The sequence below is a fragment of the Orcinus orca genome, chromosome 16 (genome assembly GCF_937001465.1).
Source record: "Orcinus orca chromosome 16, mOrcOrc1.1, whole genome shotgun sequence".
Classification (NCBI taxonomy): domain Eukaryota; kingdom Metazoa; phylum Chordata; class Mammalia; order Artiodactyla; family Delphinidae; genus Orcinus; species Orcinus orca.
The window spans coordinates 81,405,204-81,426,737 of NC_064574.1; the positions used below are offsets into that span (position 1 = coordinate 81,405,204).

The 21,534-nt window shown below is 49.2% G+C and overlaps 3 protein-coding genes across 5 annotated transcripts in view; all 3 read right to left on the reverse strand.

Annotated features, from left to right (window-relative positions):
- Positions 1-15,501, reverse strand: part of LAMTOR4 (late endosomal/lysosomal adaptor, MAPK and MTOR activator 4) — a 57,199-nt gene extending 41,698 nt beyond the window's left edge. For all 3 annotated transcript variants that reach the window (XM_033426507.2, XM_033426506.2, XM_033426504.2), the window contains exon 1: positions 15,139-15,501. The gene's annotated coding sequence lies outside the window, so the exon portion shown is untranslated. The remainder of the gene's footprint in view (positions 1-15,138) is intronic.
- An 8-nt stretch (positions 15,502-15,509) lies between these two features.
- Positions 15,510-17,079, reverse strand: MBLAC1 (metallo-beta-lactamase domain containing 1). The gene has a single exon (XM_033426503.2). The coding sequence runs from the start codon at positions 16,569-16,571 to the stop codon at positions 15,756-15,758; it is 816 nt and encodes a 271-aa protein (XP_033282394.1). The 5' UTR covers positions 16,572-17,079; the 3' UTR covers positions 15,510-15,755.
- A 132-nt stretch (positions 17,080-17,211) lies between these two features.
- Positions 17,212-21,526, reverse strand: CNPY4 (canopy FGF signaling regulator 4). Its single transcript, XM_004268894.4, has 6 exons — positions 21,316-21,526; positions 19,248-19,374; positions 19,053-19,149; positions 18,690-18,812; positions 18,068-18,185; positions 17,212-17,975 (listed from the first exon to the last, which is right to left on the reverse strand). Exons 1-6 carry the CDS (start codon positions 21,416-21,418, stop codon positions 17,848-17,850), a joined length of 696 nt encoding a protein of 231 aa, XP_004268942.1. The 5' UTR covers positions 21,419-21,526; the 3' UTR covers positions 17,212-17,847.
- Positions 21,527-21,534: the final 8 nt, after the last annotated feature.

The following is a 21,534-nucleotide window of genomic DNA, read 5'->3' on the forward strand; positions in this document are numbered from 1 at the left end:
CAATTCTCAACTGCTCAGACATAGAGTCCTGTGGACTTCCATTCTTCTGGCTTTCTCTGGTTTCTATTCATTTATTCAAAAATACTGACTGAGAACCTACTATGTGCCAGGCTCTGCGCAATGTGCAGGGGATGCCACAGAGAGCAAGAGCAAGCACAGCCTCTGCTCTCATGTATAGTCGGGAGAGAGGATTCAATCAAATAAACATACCGTCCCAGACTTCAGACAACAGTGCAAAGCTACAGTATTCAAAACAGACATATGGATCAATGGAACAGACTAGAGAGCACAGAAATAAACCCACACACCTGCAGTCAATTAATCTTCAACAAAGGAGCCAAGAATACATAATGGAGAAAAGACAGTCTCTTCAGCAAGTGGTGTGTGTTGGGGAAGCTGGACAGCCACATGGAAATCAATGAAGTTAGAACACACCCTCACACCATACACAAAAATAAACTCAAAGTGGCTTAAAGACTTAAATGATACCACATAAACTTACATGATACCATAAAACTCCTAGAAGAGAACATAGGCAAAACATTCTCTGATATAAATCGTAGCAATGTTTTCTTAGGTCAGTCTCCCAAGGCAGTAGAAATAAAAGCAAAAATAAACAAATGAGACCTAATCAAACTTAGACGCTTTTGGTTTTTTGCACAGCAAAGGAAACCATAAACAGAATGAAAAGACAACTTACAGAACGGTTGAAAATATTTGTAAACAATGTAACTGACAAGGGCTTAATTTCCAAAATATACAAACAGCTCATATAACTCAATAACAAAAAAAAACAAACAACCCAATCAAAAAATGGGCAGAAGACCTAAACAGACATTTCTCCAAAGAAGACATACAGATGGCCAAGAAGCACATGAAAAAATGCTCAACATCACTAATTATTAGAGAAATGCAAATCAAAACTACAATGAAGTATCACCTCACACCGATCAGAATGACCATCATCACAAAGTCTACAATAATAAATGCTGAAGAGGGTGTGGAAAAAAGGAAACCCTCCTACACTGTTGGTGGGAATGTAAATTGGTGCAGCCACTGTGGAAAACAGTACGGAGGTTCCTCAAAGAACAAAAAATAGAGTTACCATATGATCAGCAATCCCACTCCTGGGCATATATCCGGAGAAAACTATAATTCAAAAAGATACATGCACCCCAATGTTCATAGCAGCACTATTTACAATAGTCAAGACATGGAAGCAATGTAAATGTCCATCAACAGGGGACTTCCCTGGTGGTCCAGTGGTAAAGAATCCACCTTCCAATGCAGAGAACAAGGGTTTGATCCCTGGTGGAGAAACTAAGATCCCACATGCCATGGGGCAACTAAGCCAGGGCACCACAACTATTGAGCTCGTGCGCCTCAACAAGAGAGCCCACGTGCTGCAAACTACAGAGTCCATGCTCTCTGGAGCCCGCGAGCCACAACTAGAGAAAGAACACCCGCAGGCCACAACTAGACAGAAGCCCGCAGGCCGCAATGAAGACCCGACGCAGCCAAAAAAAAAAAAAAAAAAAAGTCAAGAAAGTAAATAACTTTTAAAAAAAAAAGTGTCCTCTTCACCTTTTAAAATAATAAATAAATAAAATGTCCATTGACAGATGAATGGATAAAGAAGACGTGGTGTGTATATACAATGAAATATTACTCAGCCCCAGGAGGCTGATTCCTTTGGACCACGTCACCCAGGTGCCTTTGCCCTCTGGTTTCCTATTGGGACCTGCCAATGGGAGACACCTGCTGATCAAGGGGAGGGGATCCCCTCCTTGCTGAATCACCTTGGGCTGCTGTTTTCCTCCACCAAAGGCCTTCCCCCTACAACTAGGGCTACTTATTCCAGTTTCTGGCAATTGTTCCCTCTCTTTGCTCCTTCAAGCATATTGGCAACAAGGACTCCACTCTTGCTAGCCCAAGATGCTCCACCTCCCTTGTCGGCGTCCCATAATCCTCCCCATTCCTTTAGAAATGGTTCCTTTATTAAACTCTCCTCCATTCCCTCAATTTGAGAATGTCATCTGTCTCCTGCCCTGACTGATACAAATAGAAACTAATCTCCCAGAATTTACTAAAGTTACTCAATTATTTAATTTAAAAAGAGAAATGGCCTGACTGCACGGGCCCATTGTATACCAAAGAAATAAGAGAAACATGTAGATGCATTATAATGAAGGATAAGAACATCAAATACAAAGCAAATTCTAAGAACTTTCCAAGTAAGAGCAAGTCGTGTACAAAGGAACAAGATTCAGATTGTTATTACAACAGTGACAATGAAGTAAAGTGTTGTAGAAAAGAATCTTGAACCGGGCGCCCGGAGCGAGGAGCCGGCCGTGGGGTCGCCACTAGGTGGCGCGACTGACACCCGCCGCGAAGGGGCCCAATGGCGGGCGGCCCCCAAGGGGTCCCTCTGCAGAGGACGCCAGCCCCGCCGGAGAGAAGAGCGTCCTGGGAGACGCTGTCGGGGTCGCGGGAGGAGGACAGAGTTGTGACCCAACCCACGTCCAAGACCCCCAACCCCTTCGTGCTGGGTCCCTAAGCCCCGCCCCCGCCCACTGCAGCTGGCCCAGCAGCCCGGACAGCAGCCGGGACCCGAGCTCAACCCTCCCCCGACCGTCCTTAGGACCCTCCCTCCCCCGTGACTATCCCCTCCCCACGCCACTGCAATCCAGCAGCGGGTCGCGAGAAGGCACTCACCCCGTCCTTCTGCCCCTCGGCGACCCCAGAGCCCTCCTTCCCCAGTCCAGCCCCACCCACCCTCAGGCTCGCCCCCTGGCCCGACCCTGACACAGTCCCTTGTCCCCAGCCCGCCGGAGCCCTCTTCCCCACCCGGGGGTCCCGCCGCCTGTCCCCGTGGCCTGAAGCTCCCCGCCCGCCACAGCCCAGCGCCCACTCCCAACCCTCCGGGTAGCCCACCGCCCATCCGGCCTCTCTCGGCTTCCGACATTTTAACACAACCGCCCTGTACTGACCCCCAGACCCCGGGTGGAATCTCCAGGCAGCTCCCTTCAGGGGCCTGCAGGCTCCTCCAGGGACCGGCTGGGAAGAACCCAAGGAACAGATGAAGCGCTGGGCCCTGGGCACCGCGACCGCCCTGCCCAAATGAAATTGCTCATATTTGCAAATAATATATCTGATAAATAGTTAATATCCAAAATATACAAAGAACTCATACAACTCAACATCCATAAGACAAATAACCCAATTAAAAAACAGGCAGAAGACCTGAATAGACATTTTTCCAAAGAAGACATAGAGAAGGCCAACAGACACATGAAAAGATGCTCAACATCGCTAACCATCAGGGAAATGCAAATTGAAACCATAATGAACTACCGCCAATAACAAGTGTTGGAGGATGTAGAGAAAAGGAAACCCACCGTGCACTGCTGTTGGGAATGTAAATTGGTGCAGCCACTATGGAAAACAGTATGGAGATTACTCAAAAAATTAAAAATAGAACTGCCATATGATACAGCAACTTAACTCCTGGGTATTTATCTGAAGAAAACAAAAACACTAATATGAAAAGGTATATGCACCCCTATGTTCCTGCAGCATTATTTACCCAAGATATGGAAGCAACCTAAGTGCCCATCAGTAGATGAATAAAGGAGATGTGGTATATATAAACAATGGAATATTACTCAGGCATAAAAAAAAATGAAATCTTGCCATTTGTGGCAACGTGGGTGCATGTAGAGCATATTATGCTAAGTGAAATAAGCCAGAGAGAAACTAACACCATATGAACTCACTTATATGTGGAATATAAAAAATAAAACAAACAAAACAAATGAAAACAGACTCACAGAAACAGAGAAGAAATGGGTGGTTATCAGAGGGGAGAAGTTTGGGGATGAGGGCAAAAGAGGTACAGGGGATTAAGAAGTACAAATCTACATTTATAAAATAAGTCATGGGGATGTAATACACAGCATAAGGAATATGTTCAGTAATGTAAGAATTTTGTATGAAGACAGATGGTTACTAGACTTATCATGGTGATCATTTCATAATGTATGCAAATGTCAAAACACTATGTGGTACATCTGAAACCAATGTAATATTGTATATCATCTATATTTCTATAAAAATAAATAAGTACAGGAGGATTGTGTAGGTTATATGCAAATACCTATGCCATTTTATATAAGAGATTTGAGCATCATAGAAATCTAGTATTCACATCCTCGAATAAAGAAGATCATCTACAGGGCTTCCCTGCTGGCGCAGTGGTTGAGAGTCCGCCTGCCGATGCAGGGGACACAGGTTCGTGCCCTGGTCCGGGAAGATCCCACATGCTGCGGAGCGGCTAGGCCCGTGAGCCATGGCCGCTGAGCCTGCGTTCTGCAACAGGAAAGGCCACAGCAGTGAGAGGCCCGCATACCACAAAAAAAAAAAAAAAATGAGGATCAAAATAGACCCTGCTTACCTCCTGGGGCTGCTGGGAGAGTTAAGAGCTATTTTAAAACATAACCTGGATGTGTTTTAATCAGGTATGGTAAGACACACATGCAAATGACTGTTATGAAGGAAGCAGTTTATATTCACAAAACCATAAAAACAAGATGCCCAGCACTCCACGCAGGGCCATGCAGGGACGCACTAGGGTCAGTCAGGAGGCAGAGGGAGGGAGGGGGAAACATGGGCAGGAGCCTTTGTTGTAGGTTCTGTGAGAAAGACAAGGCAAGGGAGAGCAGGCAGGTTTAGGATCAGCTGGTATGAATAATGTCTGCGGGCTCTGGGGATTAGGGGCTGTCCCTAGTTGCCTGGTACCTGGCCCTGGGATGAATACGGCAGAAGAACATGGGCCTCCTGGAGCATAAGAGCCAGATGGAGGAGGTGGTGGGGAGTGTGGGCTCTGGACTGGCTGGTTTGCATATGACAGGTGAGCTCCTGGGCACGTCCATTGCTCTTCTAAGAACTGGCAGCCCTGGGAGGGACAGTCTCTCCCGGGTCAGTGAGGCCCCAGATGTCAGAGCATCAAGAATACAGCAAATAAGAAAACATGGCCAACACGAGTGCAAAGCACCCGACACACAGGAAGTGGGAGATGTCATCCCTGCCTGTTTCAACTTTGTGGGGCCTGGGTCTCCCTCTACTTGCCTCACATAGTGAAGCAAGCTGAGAGTCTTCCCTTCCCAGCTGGACTCTAGTTCCTGGAGGGCTCACTGCACGCCTGCACCCAACCAGGGCAGGAGAAGCCTTCTCTGGGCCCCTCCCTGCCTGCAAAACAAGAGGAAGTACACAGAGTGCTGATGTCAGCAGAGGCCCGTGGACAGCCCATGGGAAAGAGCAGAGACCAAGACCTTGCCCTTCGTACCTCCCCCTTCCCTGTGCTCTTTCTTTGCCTCATGTGTCCTGCCTCACCTCAGGGGCCACACTCACATCCCTCCTGCCTTTGTTTCCCCAGACCCTGAGAAGTGGCCAGCTGAATGAAGCACAATGAATGACCCCCCAGGATGGGCTGTGGAAGGAAGGGGAAGTGAGGGAGGTTAACGGGGGTGGTTGGTGGGGGAGGGGCGATCTTGGGTAAGCACCAAGCTCATGAGGCAGACAGACCTGAGTGCGGTCCAAATCCAGACCTGGAGGGAACCAGAGTAAGTGAGGTCACCTCCCTGTGGACTTTGAAAGATGCTTGGGCTGAATTGGTGACAGGAGATCATCCTCCCTTCCCCCAACAGGAATGGGAGAGTTTGGGACTCTCCATGACATTAAGGCTCTGGGCCTCAGTTTCTCCCTGGGTAAAATGAACATAAGGATACATCACCACAGAATGTTGTAAAGCTGAAAATGAGAAAACGCAGGTTTAGGGCTTGACTCAGGTAAGAGGGTTCCATGAAAGTGCAGAATCTGTCCTCTGAGGCCTATAAGTGCAGGCACATAGAGGAAGCCAGGACTACCTGGCTGGCCATGAGAGAACTGTGGAAAACATCTATTAGGATTGGGAAAGAAACTGAGAAAAGGAAAAAGGAAGTTCAAATCATGTCCTCCCACCCCCATGGTCCATTCTGTGAACCAATGCCAACGTCATCCTGGAGAGCGGGTGAGCAGAGCCTCCATCCCAGCCAGCCCTGGGGGGCCACCAAAGTTCCCAGCCCCCAATCTCTCACCCCGCCCACCACCAGTCACAGGCGGGCAGGGCCTCCATCAGAGGGGGTCCCAGGGACTGTCAGCTGGATGGCTCATGACTGCTCTGACCTTCATCCCCTCTGTCCAGCGAAGGCTCTGGATGAGCCAGGGTCGCACAGCTGCAGATGGAACCCCCTGAGAAGCGTTATTAAATACAGCCTCCAGGCTCACCCCGCAGGGCTCTGCACTCACAGGGTGAGGCCCAGAGATTCTGTGGTGCAGCCAGGAGGAAGCATCCAGAAGGAGCAGAAGGCTCTGTGGGCTCAGCAAGACTGGAGTTCAAGTCCTGGACCCACCACCTCAGAGTCCTGGACGTGGGGCAGGGCGTGTCTGAGCCCCGGTGTCCTCCTTGTAGAGTGTGAGGACAGAGGGCCCTGCAGATCCAGTCCTGCATCTCTGGGTGGAGGCGTGGCCTCCAGAAGGCCCACCCTCTGGGTAGGTGGGAACCTGCGCCCACCCTCACCTCACCTCAGGGAGGGTGTGAGACTGCACACAGGGAGCAGAGCAGGGCGGGAGGGGCCTGGTGGGCCTTGGTTCTGCCTGGGGATGAAGGGGGGCACTGCAGTGTCCCCTACCTGCAGAGAGAGAGACCACCAGCATGCTGGTGCCCCTGGTGCCTGGGCTGGGGGCTGAGGCTTGACCACCAGCAGCTCCCTCCTCCTCCTCTCTAAGGGGCTGTAGCTGGGCAGGGACTCAGGGCCATGGACCTCTCCCTGAAGGAGCCTGAACTGGTCCTGCTGTCACCCCTTTCCCTGGGAAGAGAGAGACACTCAGAGAAGCAGAGAAAAGGAGAGAGAGACACACAGAGACACAGAGGCTGACTCCTAAGGAGATGCCAAGGGGGTGGCAGAGGCAGGGAGCTGAGGGAGAGAGGAGAGGCCCCAGCTGGCCCAGGTCAGGACCAGCCCCTCAGTGTGCAGAGGGGGGCAGGGAGCCCTAGGTCATGGTTCCCTTTGCACTGACCACAGAGAGGCCCTTTTGCAATATAGGAAAAGAAGCCAGATTGATAAAGGAAGTGTCAGTCATGGCAGGGGTGGGCGGGTTTGGGGAAGGCCCCTACCCTCCTCAGTCCTCGGAAGGAGCCTGGTCCTCGCTCTCCTGGTGCTGAGACTCCCCGCAGGCGGCCCCTCCACAGGCCTCCCCTCTGGCCTTGAAGGCTCTGCTTGTCTTCTCATCCTGGGAGGAGGGCAAGGCCATGGGTCTGAGGATGGGGATAAGCAAAGTGGGAAAGAAGATGAAGCTAAGAACACCAAACACTTTTAGCTGGAGTTGTCTGTCACCGCAAGAGGCCAAGGGACCTAGGGCAGCATCTGGGTTGAAGGGGGAGGGATGGTGCTCCACATGGCTTAGAGTTCCTAATAACAAGGGTGATACAGTAACAGGAAGTGATAATTTGGGGGGCAAGGAAAGGGTATAAGAAAAAATATACATTTGGAATTTTTACTTTTTTCTTTTTTTTTTTTTGCCTCTCTACACTGTGTCACTAAATATATCTCTGCACGTTCACACATCCTCGTCCAGTAAAGCTTCAGGCCACCAGAATACACATTTTTTCCTCACTTGCATACATAACCCCTCACATCAGCATTGGTGCACTAGACTCTGTAAAAAATTTTCAGTCACACTTTGTTTTTAAACTTGAGTCAATATAAACCTTGTTCAAAATGTTATGAAAAAATGTATATGTTTATACAAGGCAGGTTGTGACAGGACACTGGGGTTCTTTCCCCGTGGGCAGCCCCAGGAGGAGAGGGCTGGAGTCTCACACATTTGTGTCTCTGTCTCCTCCCACCACCCTTCCCACCCAATCCCCCAGGACCCAGCAGCGCCCTGCCCCCCTAGTGAGTGCACTCACACCCCTATTCCCTGGGGAAGAAGCTAGTTGACCTTTGCCATTTTCCCCACACCCCTGGAGGAGGGGGCCAGGATCAGCCAGGCCCTCTCCATTGTAATTGTTCGCCCCTCTGGGCCAGACCAAAGGGACGCTGCTCTGTACAGGTAGAGTCCAAGGAGGTGTCAGCTCATCATATCATTGCTATTCACGCCGTAAGTGGAATTCTTCATCGAGTCGTTGACTTCTCGACGGAATGCTGACAGATTCTGGGTGAACCTACAGAGAGGATGCATGTAGGTTGGGGGAGCAGGGTGGAAGGGAAAGATCTTTGCCTAAAATGTTTCTAGTAGACAAGTGGCTACTGAGAGGCAGAACGTATGAATCAGTTGTTTCTAAGGTCAGTTAATCTCAGTCTTAAGACTTTAAGGGAAAGTTGGGCTAGTTTTGCACCCCTTTCTACCTGACAAACTTCATGGCAGGTCTCGAGATCTGGTCAAATCTGAGGCTTTCAGGATCACCTTGGGTTCATGGCAGCACAAAAGGAATCTCACTGACAGAGACGGGAAGTAACCCTCATGAAGTGAGAGCTGGGAGAGGATGAAGCTGTCTCATTTCTTAATGCCAAGAGACCTGTGCTGTCCAGTATGGCAGCCATTAGCCACATGTGGCTGTAGACCACCTGAATTGTACTCAGTGCAACTGAGGAACTGAATCCAATTAAAAGAAACTTAAAATTCAGTTCCCCAATCACACCTTAATTAAAATTCCATACTTTAAATTAATTAAAATTAAAGAAAATTTAAAAATCAATTTAGAAAAACCTGACGTTCAATTCAGTTATCGGACAACTTCTAAGTATGTTTGGAACAACTTGAGTATGGGAATCTAATTGCAACCGTAAGTTTTATGAAATCTAAATACAAATCAAGTATTTCCGATGAAAATGTAGCATATGGGGCTTCCCTGGTGGCGCAGTGGTTGAGAGTCCGCCTGCCGATGCAGGGACGCGGGTTCGTGCCCCGGTCCGGGAAGATCCCACATGCCGCGGAGCGGCTGGGCCCGTGAGCCATGGCCACTGAGCCTGCGCGTCCAGAGCTTGTGCTCCGCAACGGGAGAGGCCACAGCAGTGAGAGGCCCGCGTACCGCAAAAAAAAAAAAAAAGAAAGAAAATGTAGCATATGAATTGAGATGCCCTGTTAAGTGTAAAATACACAGGATCTTGAAGGCTTAGTACAATAAAAAGAATCTCAAAATTCTCAATTTAAAAATATTGATTACACATGGACACATTATTTTGGATACATGGGTTAAATAAAATACATCAAAATGAAAAAAAAAAAAAAAGAATCCGCCTGCCAATGCAGGGGACACAGGTACGAACCCTGGTCCAGGAAGATCCCACATGCTGCGGAGCAACTAAGCCCGTGCGCCACAACTACTGAGCCCACATGCCACAACTACTGAAGCCCGCATGCCTAGAGCCTGTGCTCTGCAACAACAGAAGCCACCATAATGAGAAGCCGGCGCACCACAACAAAGAGTAGCCCCTGCTCGCCACAACTAGAGAAAGCCCGCGTGCAGCAATGAAGACCCAATGCAGCCAAAAATAAATAAATTTTTTAAAAAACCACATTCTATCTACTTTAAATAAATAAATGCACTGATAATCTGTCAAATTTTAAAGGAATTATCAGAGGGCAAAATCTAAATGAAACTGGGAACTCAGAGAGTAATACACTAAAGACTGCTTTCCCCTTGAGGGCATTTGCCAAGCTCAAGAAACTTGCAATTTGGTGTTCAGGAAGCCAAGAGCAGGATACAGACCCCAAAGTCTTTGACAATGTGGTGAGTCTAATAGGAAATTGCCCGCTTGGCATAAAGTCAGGGTCTCAAAGTTCTACACCCTCATATTGTGTGACCTGGAGACCACCACGCCACACTCAAGCAGAGGATTTCGAAGAATTTGACTGTCTTGGACCTTGGTCCAGAACAGACAGAGAAAACTCTTTCTGGAGAATTTATACCCACAAGCCAGCCCTTAGGTAGATGTGCAGTCCAAATTCACAGAACCGTTGGTCTGAAAAATCTCAACCTGTGTTAATTTAACACACTCTAGGAAGTTATTAGCCTAAATTTTTGGCAGAAGCAAAAATTTTCTTTGGAGAAGCCCACTATCAGATGGGATTCTTCTATGCCTATTTGGTAACCTCTGAATTCAGTACCAAATTAATAGAAAATTCAATACCAGATTAATGGGCAAGGGATCTTATTTGGGTCACATTTAAATTAACCATAAGGTGTTGCTGTTAATAGGGGTAACTAACCCAGAGCCAAACATGCTTATGATTTAGATCCATTTACTGTTCCTTACAGTCTCTGTGGCCTTCAAACCAGCTTTCCCATTTGTTACTTTTTGGCCATCTTTCCAATTTCTTCTTTTAGTTTTTTGCTCTTGTTAGCAGCTTTGACTTGAATTTGTCATTCCAATATCTAATATTAAATTAACTGCTTTTAAAATTATTTTTCCCCAGCTTTAGTGAGGTAAAACTGACTAACAAAAATTGTATATATTTAGGTTGTATAGTGTGATTTTTTTAAGGTGTACAACATGATGGTTTAATATATATATACATCGTGAAATGATTACCATGATTAAGCTAATTAACACATTCATCACCTCACATAGTTACCTTTTCTTGTGTATGTGGCAAGAACACCTACGATCTACTCACTTAGCAAATTTCAGGTATACAATACAGTGCTGAGTATAATCACCATGCTGTACATTAGATCCCCAGAACTCATAACTGAAAGTTTGTACCCTTTGATCAATAGCTCCTCATTTCCCCCACTCCCCAGCCCTTGGCAACCATTTTATCCTCTGGTTCTATGAGTTCAACTTTTTAGATTCCACATACAAGTGAGATCATACAGCATTTGCCTTTCTGTGTCTGACTTATTTCCCTTAGAAAATGTCCTCCAGGTTCACCCATGCTGCCAAAAAATGGCAGGATTTTCTTTTTTAAGGCTGAATAATATTCCTCTGTGTGTGTGTATACATATGTGTATCTCACATCATCTTTATCCATTCATCCATTAATGAACACTTATGGTGTTTCCATATCTTGGCTGTTGAGGATAATGCTACAGTGAACATGGGAGTACAGATATCTCTTTAACATACTGAGTTCATTTCATTTGGATACCCAGAAGTGGGATTGGGATCATATGGTAATGGTAATTACCATGGTAATTCTAATTTTTTGAGGAAACTCCATACTGTTTTCTATAATGGTTATACCAATTTACATTCCCACTAACAGTCAGTACACACAGGTTCCCTTTTCTCCTCAATCTCGCCATTACCTGTTATCTCTTATCTTTTTGATAATAGCCATCCTAAACAGGTGTGAAGTGGTATCTCATTGTGGTTCGGATTTGCATTTCCCTGATGATTAGTGATGCTGAGCACATTTTCATATACCTGTTGGCCATTTGTATGTCTTCTTTGGAAAAATGTCTATTCATGTCCTTTGACAATATTTAAATTGGGTTGCTTCTTTGCAATTGAGTTGTATGAATTCCTTATATATTTTAGACATTAACCAAGTATACAGTTTGCAAATATTTTCTCCCATTCTGTAGGTTACCTTTTCATTTTGTTTCCTTTGCTATGAAGAAGCTTTTTAGTTTGAGGTAGTCCCACTCGTTTTTGCATTTGCTGCCTTTGCTTTTGGTGTCATATCCAAAAAAATCACAACCAAGATCAATGTCAAAGAGCTTTTTCCCTATGTTTTCCTCTAGGAGTCTATTGCTTCAGGTCTTACATTTAAGTCTTCAGTCTGTTCTAAGTTAATTTTTGTGTATGGCATAAGGGTCTAATTTCATTCTTTCGCATGTGGATAACTAGTTTTCCCAACACTACATGGTAATTCACAAAATTGAATACTACGCATGTGAAAATGAATGAATTACAGCTACCCACAATAAATGGGTAAATCACCCCTCTTCTGGAGGTGAGCCTGGGTGCAGATGCAGAGTTTTCTGGTAAGGTGGCTTGAAGCAGAGATAGCTGGGACAATGGTCTTTGCTTTCTCTGTGAAGTAAGTGCTGCCCCCTTCCGGAAGTGAAGAGGGAATGATGTGATGTGATTGACAGGTGCTTTGGGCAATGGGAGAAAGCATAAAAATTACATTTAAGAATGTATATAACAAAACACGGGAATTCCCTGGCAGACCAGTGGTTAGGACTTGGCAATTTCACTGTCGGGGCCTGGGTTTGATCCCTGGTCTGGGAACTAAGATCCCACAAGACACATAGCGCAGCCAAAGGGGGGAAAAGAAAAGGAATGTATATAACAAAACAGAAACAGACTCACAGATATAGAGAACAAAGTAGTGGTTATCAGTGAGGGAAGGGAAGGGGGAAGGGGCAAAATAGGGGTATGGGATTAAGAGATCCAAACTGCTATGTATAAAATAAATAAGCAACAAGGATGTATTGTACAGCACAGAGAAATACAGCCACTTGTAATAACTTTAAATGGAGTAAAATCTATAAAAATATTGAATCACTATGTTGTATACCTGAAACTAATATTATAAATCAATTATACTTCAATTTAAAAAATCAAAAAATAAAAATAGAACCTAGGATAACCACCCCACCTCCCAAAAAAGGGAAACTTTTAGCATCACCAATTTGTGCACTAACCCATTGTGGTACGTTGCAACAGAAAAAAATGGCCACAAATTCTTTGCAGCTCCTTCTATCAAGATGGAGGGGTTATTTCCTCATCCCTGAATCTGGGCTGGCCTGCTTTGGTCAACAGAATGTGATGTAAGTGATATTCTGCAATTTCTGAGCCTAGACCTCAAGTGGCCTTGCAGCTTCTGCTCTCAAGGGGCACAGTGGGGAGAGGACATTTCCAGAAATAATGACCAACACCAGGTATCACCTAATGCTAAGTGAACAATATAGAGAAGGCATAGCTAGAGCTTAAAATAAGGTTGGCAAATTCAGGGGAGGTTTTCTGTAGGAGGTGAGAGAGCTGAGCCTGGGTGTTTGAGATGGTGGAGAAAAGCAAGAGGATGGGGAGTGGAGGGGGAGCGGGCTCAAAGGCCCGCAGGAGAGGAGGGTGTGGGTGTCTGAAAGGCAGTGGGCAGTCACCCAAACTGGAGCGGAGAGCTGTTCTTGGAGAGCACTGGGCAAGAAAGCCTGGGTTATTCTGCAGCCAATGTCTGCCAATGATTTGTGAGTAGAGGAAGCTGATCATATAGGTCCAGTTTTCCTAAGAGTTTTCACAAAAAAGAAGTTTGAAAGAAACAATCACTCTGGGCCCAACCTCCTAATATCTTAAGCACTTTTTCCCTCTGTTGTCAGCCCTCTCCCCATGCTGTTGTCCTCACTCCCTGCCTCTAAGGGATCATTTCCATCAGTGTTTGTATCCATTCACAACTCATCTTGGAAACAGCTGAAAACACAGTCAGAACAGCTTAGGCACGAAAGGAGTTGATTAGCCCAGGTGACTGATGAGTTAGCACAGATCTGGCTTCCCGTGCTCACACCTGTCATCTGGTCTGTTTCTCTTCACTGCCCACTTCTGCCCCCTACCGTTCAGCTTCATTCTCTCATTCTCAGTCCCTCTTTGGTGGCCCCAGCACCAGCGGGCTCTTCCAACAAGGGGGCAAGATGACCCATCTCCCATGTCAGTCTTGCAGGAAAGAACGAGACTTTTTCCCTTAGCTCCAGCAAAACCCCTAAGATTACTAAGACTGGACTAGCGTAGGTGACCCATCCATCCTGGAGACAATCAGTGTGGCCAAAGGGATGTGTTGCTCTGGGTGACCAGCCCTGAGTCAAGGGCAGGATATCCATGTTCTAGAAAGTAAGTCAAGACTGGAATTTTATCTGTATAACTTTAGAGTGTACAGCTCTAAATAACGCATCCCCTCCTCTCTCGTCCTCCGTGCAGCCCTGAAGCCAGTGGATCTACACACCACGTATCAGTTGGGTTCTCTGATGGCCGTGGACACTGCTCGGGGCATAGTGCGGCACTGGAACGCACAGCTGGCCCCTGCGCTCCCTCCACACACCAGTGGCCTCATTACAATTGGTGGCCCATGCAGTTGGGGCACCTGGCTAGGGGCCCCCACACCATGGTGGTGCCTGGGCACCCACTTCACCACCTTTTTTCTGTCCATCTTTATGCAACGACTGGCAGGGATCTGGGCAGCCGTGGCTGCACTGCTGGCCTGGGAGCCCTGAACCCTGGTGATCATCGAACTGGCCAACACCGGCTACAAGTCTATGTACAGCAGCAACTGGTTCACCCTCCAGGTGAACGCGCTCCTCTGAGCTGCCTTTGCTGACCATGTGGCCTTCGTGGACGCCTGGGAAATGACCTCCAGCCTGGCCTTGCGTGACAGCGTCCACCCGGAGAGGCTCATTGTCCACAACAAGGTGGACTTCCTCCTTTCTTTCCTCTTCCCAACCTGAGTGCTTCTGTCCACCCTGGGGCTGTGTGAACGGAAGGCCCAAGCTCAGGAACCCAGCTGTGAAGAGGACCACAGCCACAACAGGACTTCTGGGATAAGGGCAGGTGCCATCAAGCTCTCTCATCTGAAGACCACAATGGCTTTCGATCTAGTCCAGCCCATTCTATTGTTGCCCCACTCCAACCCCTTCTCCACTCAGAACAAGAGTGGTTATTTTAAAACGTAAATGAAACCAGGTCAACAGCCTTGTCTTTTGTATCAGTATAAAGCCAAAGCCTTCTATCTCAGGACAAATCCAAACCCCTAACCATGGTTACCAAGGCCTTGCAAGATGTTGCTGCCCAACTCTGTAGGCTCATTTATTGCCACTCTTCCCCAGCGCTCTGCAACCCAACCCCAAGGTCCTCTTGCTGCTCAAGTAGGTCAAGCCTGCCTCGGGGCCTTTATACCTGCTGTTCCAGTGCCTGGAATGCCCCTCTCCCAGACCTCCATGTGGCCAGCTTTTTCTCATTCAGTTCTCTCATCAAACATCACCTCGGAGGCTTTTCCTGACCACTCTCCCACCCCAGCACTCTATACCCTTCTCACCCTGCTTTTTCTGCATATCAGTAACCAGAACCCGTAATTATTTGGTTTACTACTATTATTATTTACCTGTCTCCTTGAGTTTGTCTGGCTTGCTCACTGCTGTATCCCCGTGACCTCGAGCCGTGCTTGAGACATTGCAGGTGTGTTAAGCAGCATTCATTGAACGAATTAATAACTTAAAGTCAGATGACTAGAATACCTGTCTGCCCTGCACCTTCTCTCAGCAAGCTGCTTCCTCTGAGAAACAGGCGATGTATCGCCAAAGTGTCTCCTTGTTGCACTTGCTGGATTATATCTGCATGATTATCACTATGAACGCTTCACATTTACATTTAGGGCAGTATGACTTTTTTTTATTTTTTATTGGAGAATAGTTGAAGGGCAGTATGATTTTCAATGCAGTTTCTACTTTTATTTTGGAAGACTCTCCCAAGAACATTCTGCCATTTTACTAATGAAGCCCGAGAGGTGTCACACAGCTGTGCCAGTCCTTGGTCCTAGTGATACTGGTGACAGCTGTGGCAAAAGTACTCTGTCCTCGCTGGAAAACTGGCCTCCTGCGAGGGCTGGAAGTGACAACCCATGACTCCTCTCTGACACATCCTCTCGTGTCCTGGACGTCAGTTTCTTGTCTGGGGGTGGGGGGCTGGGGTCCCTGAAAGGCATTCAGTCAAGACTGGGGTTTATCGGTGCACCGTGGGCTCCTTGTCTCCGATCACGAGATCTGGCCGGCTGTTCCCCAGACCCTCTGTCTCTGGCGCCGAGGCTTCCCTGATCACCCTAAAGGGGGCTCCGTGACCAGGCACGACCACGTCGGCAGTGGCTAGGACCCTCTTCCGGCTGTGCTCCTGGGACACCGGATCTTCACTCAGCGCCTGCCACGAGTCCTCGTCCCCATCACGTTCAAACACATCGCCCACTACCATGACGGTACCCAGGGCCGTGCCAGCCACCACCACGCTCACGTCCCGCTGGCCACCATGGCCGGGCGTGGCCCACACCTCGAGTCCCGGCCCCAACCGCAGAGGCTGCTCCTCAGCCAGCCCGTGGGGGAGGTAGCGGCCCCCGGGGAGGCAAAAGTCGTGCGAGACCAGCAGGGCCGCCGCGGGAAACAGCCCCAGGTTCCCGATGTGGTCCGAGTGTCCGTGGGTCCCCACCACCAGAGTCACATCTCCCGGGGCCACGCCCTGCCCCGCCAGGGCCCCCAAGAGTGCCTCTCGAGCCCAGGGCCCCGCGGTGTCCACGAGGATGGGGCCACGGGCCGCCTCCTCCAGGGCGGTCTTCGCCTCGTAGCCCTCGGGCGGGGGCTCTCGGTGGCCGGAGGCCGGGCCCCAGGCCTGGGGCAGAACAAGGGTCACGGAGCCGTCGGCGCGCACGGCGTCGCCGACCCCCTCGGGCTCCGCGTAGCCCTGCAGCAGAACCACCACAGAAAAGGCGTCGCCGGGCACCCGCAGCGGAGGCTCCCCGCGCAGCGGCTCGGTGCGCACTACACCGCTCATGGCCGGAGAGGGACGGGCTGGGGAAAGGAAGTGGGGCCTTCGGCGACTGTCCGCTCCCTTCGGGTTTCCACACTCGCCCAGCCTCCGCGGAGTGAATCTCAGTTCCTTGCCACCCCTCTCAGACCCTTAAGTTGGCATCGCCCAACTGAACTTCAGGGAGAATGCACTCGTCCCTCAGCGTCTTCGGCCACCACCCCGCTCGCGTGTGAGGTCCTCAACCGCCACCCTCCGGAGATAACCTTGTTATTTTCTTCATTCTAACCGGAGCCGCTCTCTACCTTGGACCTAGTTTTAGCTCCTCTTAGGTCTTGCCTCACTCTGAGGAAAGAAGAGACACGGGAAAAGCGCGTGGGAGTTTGTCCTCTGCGAGCTGCCGTCACCCAAGTATGGCGGCCCAGGCGTTGCCGCGCACGTAACTTAATTCCGTCGCGTTTTCAGGCATGCGCGGATCGCGGCTGCGCAGTCCCAAGCCCGAAACCTGTCTCAGCGCCCTGATCCATGCCACCCTCCTTGGGCTGCAAAACTACAAAGCACCGTTAGCTTTTAACAGGACGGCGACCAACGGTCCTATTCACTGGGCGCTGCCGTACCGGCCAGCTAAGATGTGTGCATGGCAGTTGTTTGAAATTTGGGGCCCAGCTGATATTTTAAAAAAAGTTTACTAGCGTTATAGAAAATTTGGCACCTTTGATATTACGTAGTGGCCCTGCAGTGAAATTAATATGAAGTAGACCAAGTGTCTACCCCACCTAACTTATCAATATTACCCCGTCCCCATCCAGTGTCCCCTTCCCGTTCACAGACTGTTGGCATGTAGCCTCCTAGATGCCGGCACCGTGTATAGGTCGTAGAGAGAATGTCCATTCAGCTTCTTTGTTATGAGTCTAAAAACAGACCCTCGAGGGGCAAAGTGACTTTGCCAAGGTCCACCGCTTCTAAGCCATGTTGACCTCTGGGTCCGGTGGGGAGTAGCAGACATATTTAAACATCTCAATACTGTCACCACACACACCTGACAAGGGGATAAATGGCAGGTGGAGGACTCATCTGTCGGTGCCGGGCTTCCACCTACTGCTCCCACCTTTCTCCCCATAGCCATGCCATGCTGCACCACCAGGATCCTGCCTGAGACTACACGGGAGAGAAGAGCTACAAGCTCTAGGGTGGGGTCACTCACACATACACACACTCTAAAAGCTGTGGGGCAGGGAGCGCTCAGACTTCAGAGGGTTCTTCTCCAAGACCCCTGTCCCTCCTGGGGGCTCAAAGGCAAAGGTCAGAGTTCCTCTGGGTCATGCTTGGGGTGGCCTGGTGTGTTAGTCACCTCCTCCTCCTCCTCCTCTTCTGTCTTCTCTTGCCCATCTGTGATCTTCTCCTTTCCAGTCCAAGTTTCCTGTAGACATGCTAGGTTGGGTGATAGAAAACAATTTAGATATTGGTCCTGGGGAGAGGGAAGGTTGTGACCTGGCAAGAAAGGGGCCAGCCGCCAGGCTTACCAGTTTCAGTAGCTCGGAGCACATGACCTTCACAGAGAAAATGCTGTAGGGGCTGCTCCTGATGGTGGAAATACCAGTCTCCCACGACGTCTTCAAACTCCTCCAGCATCGTCTCACACTGATCAGGTGTAAAGGTCAGAAGGGTATCTGCTCTGCTGGCCTCTGCAGACCCTCCTCTCTGCTCTTCACTCCCTGTCTCCCCACCCCACTTCGGAAAGGCAGGGAACCAGGAGGTTAAACTTGGCCTATTAGATGTGTGATCCTCATTCATTCAACAGACATTAACCAGCACCTACGCTGCCAAGTAAGTTATTATACTCTGAGTCTCAGTTCCTTGCCTGTAAAATGGGAAGTGGTAATAGTACCTACCACATCAGGTTGTTGTGAGGGTAAAATGAGGCAGCAGCTGGAAAGTTTGTGGCCCCAAATTGGGCACACAGTAGGTGCTCGGTAAGTGGCAGTATATATCATTAGCCTCCATTATTACTTCTTGATATGCTCCTGGGCCCACTTCAGTCAATGGCAGAGTCCCTGCTCTGCTCAAAGATGGACCTCCTTAGGATCTAGCTCCCATCTCAGGTTCCCTTCTCACCTTCCTGGGCAGTGCAGTATCCTATCCTACCTGCTTCTTGAGGAACGTGACCTCCACGCTGGGCTCATCCCACAGCTCCAAAGGGATCCCCAGATCCACCTTCACCCCCTTCTGCACCAGGCCTTTCAGCGTTGCCATGGTCTGACTCTGCCCCTGAGAGATGGGAATTTGAGATCAGCCCAGGCCACTGCCCTGCCTCCTCCCCTTTTTGCCATATCAGCTTTGTCAACTACTGGAGACCCCGGTGAGTTCCATAGAGATGAGATGAGGGAGTCTACGATGGGGAGGGGACACTCCAGAGCTGTGGGGAGCTGGGCAGACATCGTGAGGACCTCAGGGGGTACAGGTTGTAGTTTCTGAGAGATGGGATCCTGCCCTGGAGAAGAGTCTGACCTTGGCATATCTCAGTGAGCCCTTGCGCTCGGCATGAACACTGTAGTCCAGGATCCGCTCACATAAATTCTCCAAGGCCTCTTCCAGCCTTGTCTCTCTGTGGGAAGAGGGGAAACAAAGACTCCCTGGATGCTGTGGGCGCTCCCAGGGCTCCTTCGGGGATTGGAAGGTGGAAGAACACCAAGAAGAACTCACGAAACACTGTAAGGGATGTGTCTCTTCCTCTTGCCTGTGTCCAGCACCTGCCCCAGCTCCAGCACCTCTCGAGATCGGCCAGTGCGACTCAGCTCGTCCTGTAGCTCCAGGCTCAGCAGTTTACATACTAGATATCCAAGGGGACGTGAAAGACAAACAAACAAAGCAGCAACTCATTCGGCAGATAAGCAAAGGCAGCAGAGCACAATGGTTATGGGTGCAGGCTCTGGAGCCAGCCTGGCAAGGCTGGAATCCTGACTCAGGCACTTAGTAGCTGGGTGACAATCCTGCTGTGCCTTGGTTTCTTCACCTCTAAAATGAAGATAATAATAGTACCTCCCTCACAGGGGTGCGGTGAGGATTAAATCAATCAATCAATGTAAAGCCCCGAGAATAGTGCCTGGCACGTGGTGAGCACTGCCTAAGTGTTTGCTGTTTTCTGCAGTTATTTGTTGAGCCCCTTCTGGATGCACAATAGCAATACAGAGAGTAATAAGACCCATGATCTATCCACAGGACATTGCCAATGTCTCTGGGGATAGATAAAAAGGTGGTGACAATATTGTGTAATGGACTCTATCAAGAGACTTAATCTCACTAGGAAATACAAAATTCATTCAATGGTCGTTCATGGACTTCCTACTAGCCTACGATTTCCTCAAGGATGAGCATTGTGTCTCTTCCACCACTGTCTTCCCAGCACCAGTGGGTCCCAAGAAAAGGACAGGCCTATACAGAAGTGCCAAGCAAACTAAACACAGGGGCAAGGAGCAAAAGTGTCCCAAATGTGCCTATGGCACTATGCTAAGGATACACAGGGAGACACAGGTACTCTCCTTCCCTCCAGTGCAGTGGGAGGTGACAGATCAGGAAGGAGGCTTCCAAAGGAGGTGACATTTAAACTGGGTCTTGAAGAACCAAATACAGAAGGGCAAGGATCATTCCAGGCAAAGAAAAAAACAATGTGCAGAGGCAGAGAGGTGTGAGAGGATGAGGCAGGCTCAGTGACCACTGAGAGGTTCAATATGGCTGAAGCATGGGCACTTTGGGGATGGGAGGTGGGGTATGGAAATGTAAGAAGGATGGAGGCCAGACCACAAACACTTGGATGCTCTGCCAGAAACGTTGGCTGTAGTCTAATCACAGCAGGAGGCCTGAAGAGGTGTTAAAGCAAGGACGTACACAATTGAGTCTGTGTTTAGAAGAACTGACAGGTGTAGGGGGTTAAGAGTAGGGACACAAATGAAAGGAGAGGAGAGATGAGGACCAAGTCAGGAGGAACATTGCTACTGAAATGCAGCGTGGAGTGAGCCGAAGGGGAAAAGAATCCAGGAAGAAATTAAAGCCAGGGAGTCAACAAACCAGGGGACCAGGGCACTCTGAAGTGCCCCCTCCCAGATGGGCCCCATAGGTGATACAGTCACAGAAGATGCTGCTCACGGTAAAATCCATACAGTGCACACCCTCTGCAAAACCTCACAATTACGGGGAACCTCTCCCAGTTGTGTGGCCTCCTCTTTCTTTTATGAGCTTCAAAGGCTGACGTACTCACTCCCAAACCCCTGAGGAGGGCGTGGGGCCTATAATTTGGGAGCGTCTCCGCTGGGGTGGAGCAGAGGATGTCCACAGGTAATGAGCCTGACACCTCACTCCTGCAGTCTCTTCAGATTTAGGTCTGGTGGCATGGAGGACACACACACAGACACACACACACACACACACAGACACACACACACACACACACACACACACACACACGATGCTCAGTAAAGTGGTCGGTCCTGAGCCGATAGTCTCTGCACTACAATTCCCACAAACCATTGGGGGGCCCAAACCAGCAAGAAAAAGCGGGCTCCCTCTGGATGTCTCATGGGAATTGTAGTGCCATAGTTTTGGGGTAGCGCTATGCGTTCCCTCCGTTGACCCCATTCGAATTCCACCAGGCTCCATCAGAACCTCCCTCAGGTCCTGAAGGAGGTCAGATGACCCACCCATCACGGTCCATTTGGTCTGGCCCAGACGGAGGTGGGGCAGAGGGATGCGAATAGGGGCTACTCCCTTTAGATACCTTCGCATTTGCTGGGCAAGCGTTCTGTGTCATCGTCCTCCTCCTTCGGCGTCCCAGACACAGTCAAAATGAAAAGCAACATTCCCAACCGCACAGGTCCCATGACCAAGTGCCGTCCACAGCCAACCACCTCCTGCCTTCAAACCAACTTCGGTCAGGCAGCGGGCCCTTTAAATCCCAAGGCTGTCGGCTGCAACTTTAACCCAGCCTGGCGTGGGA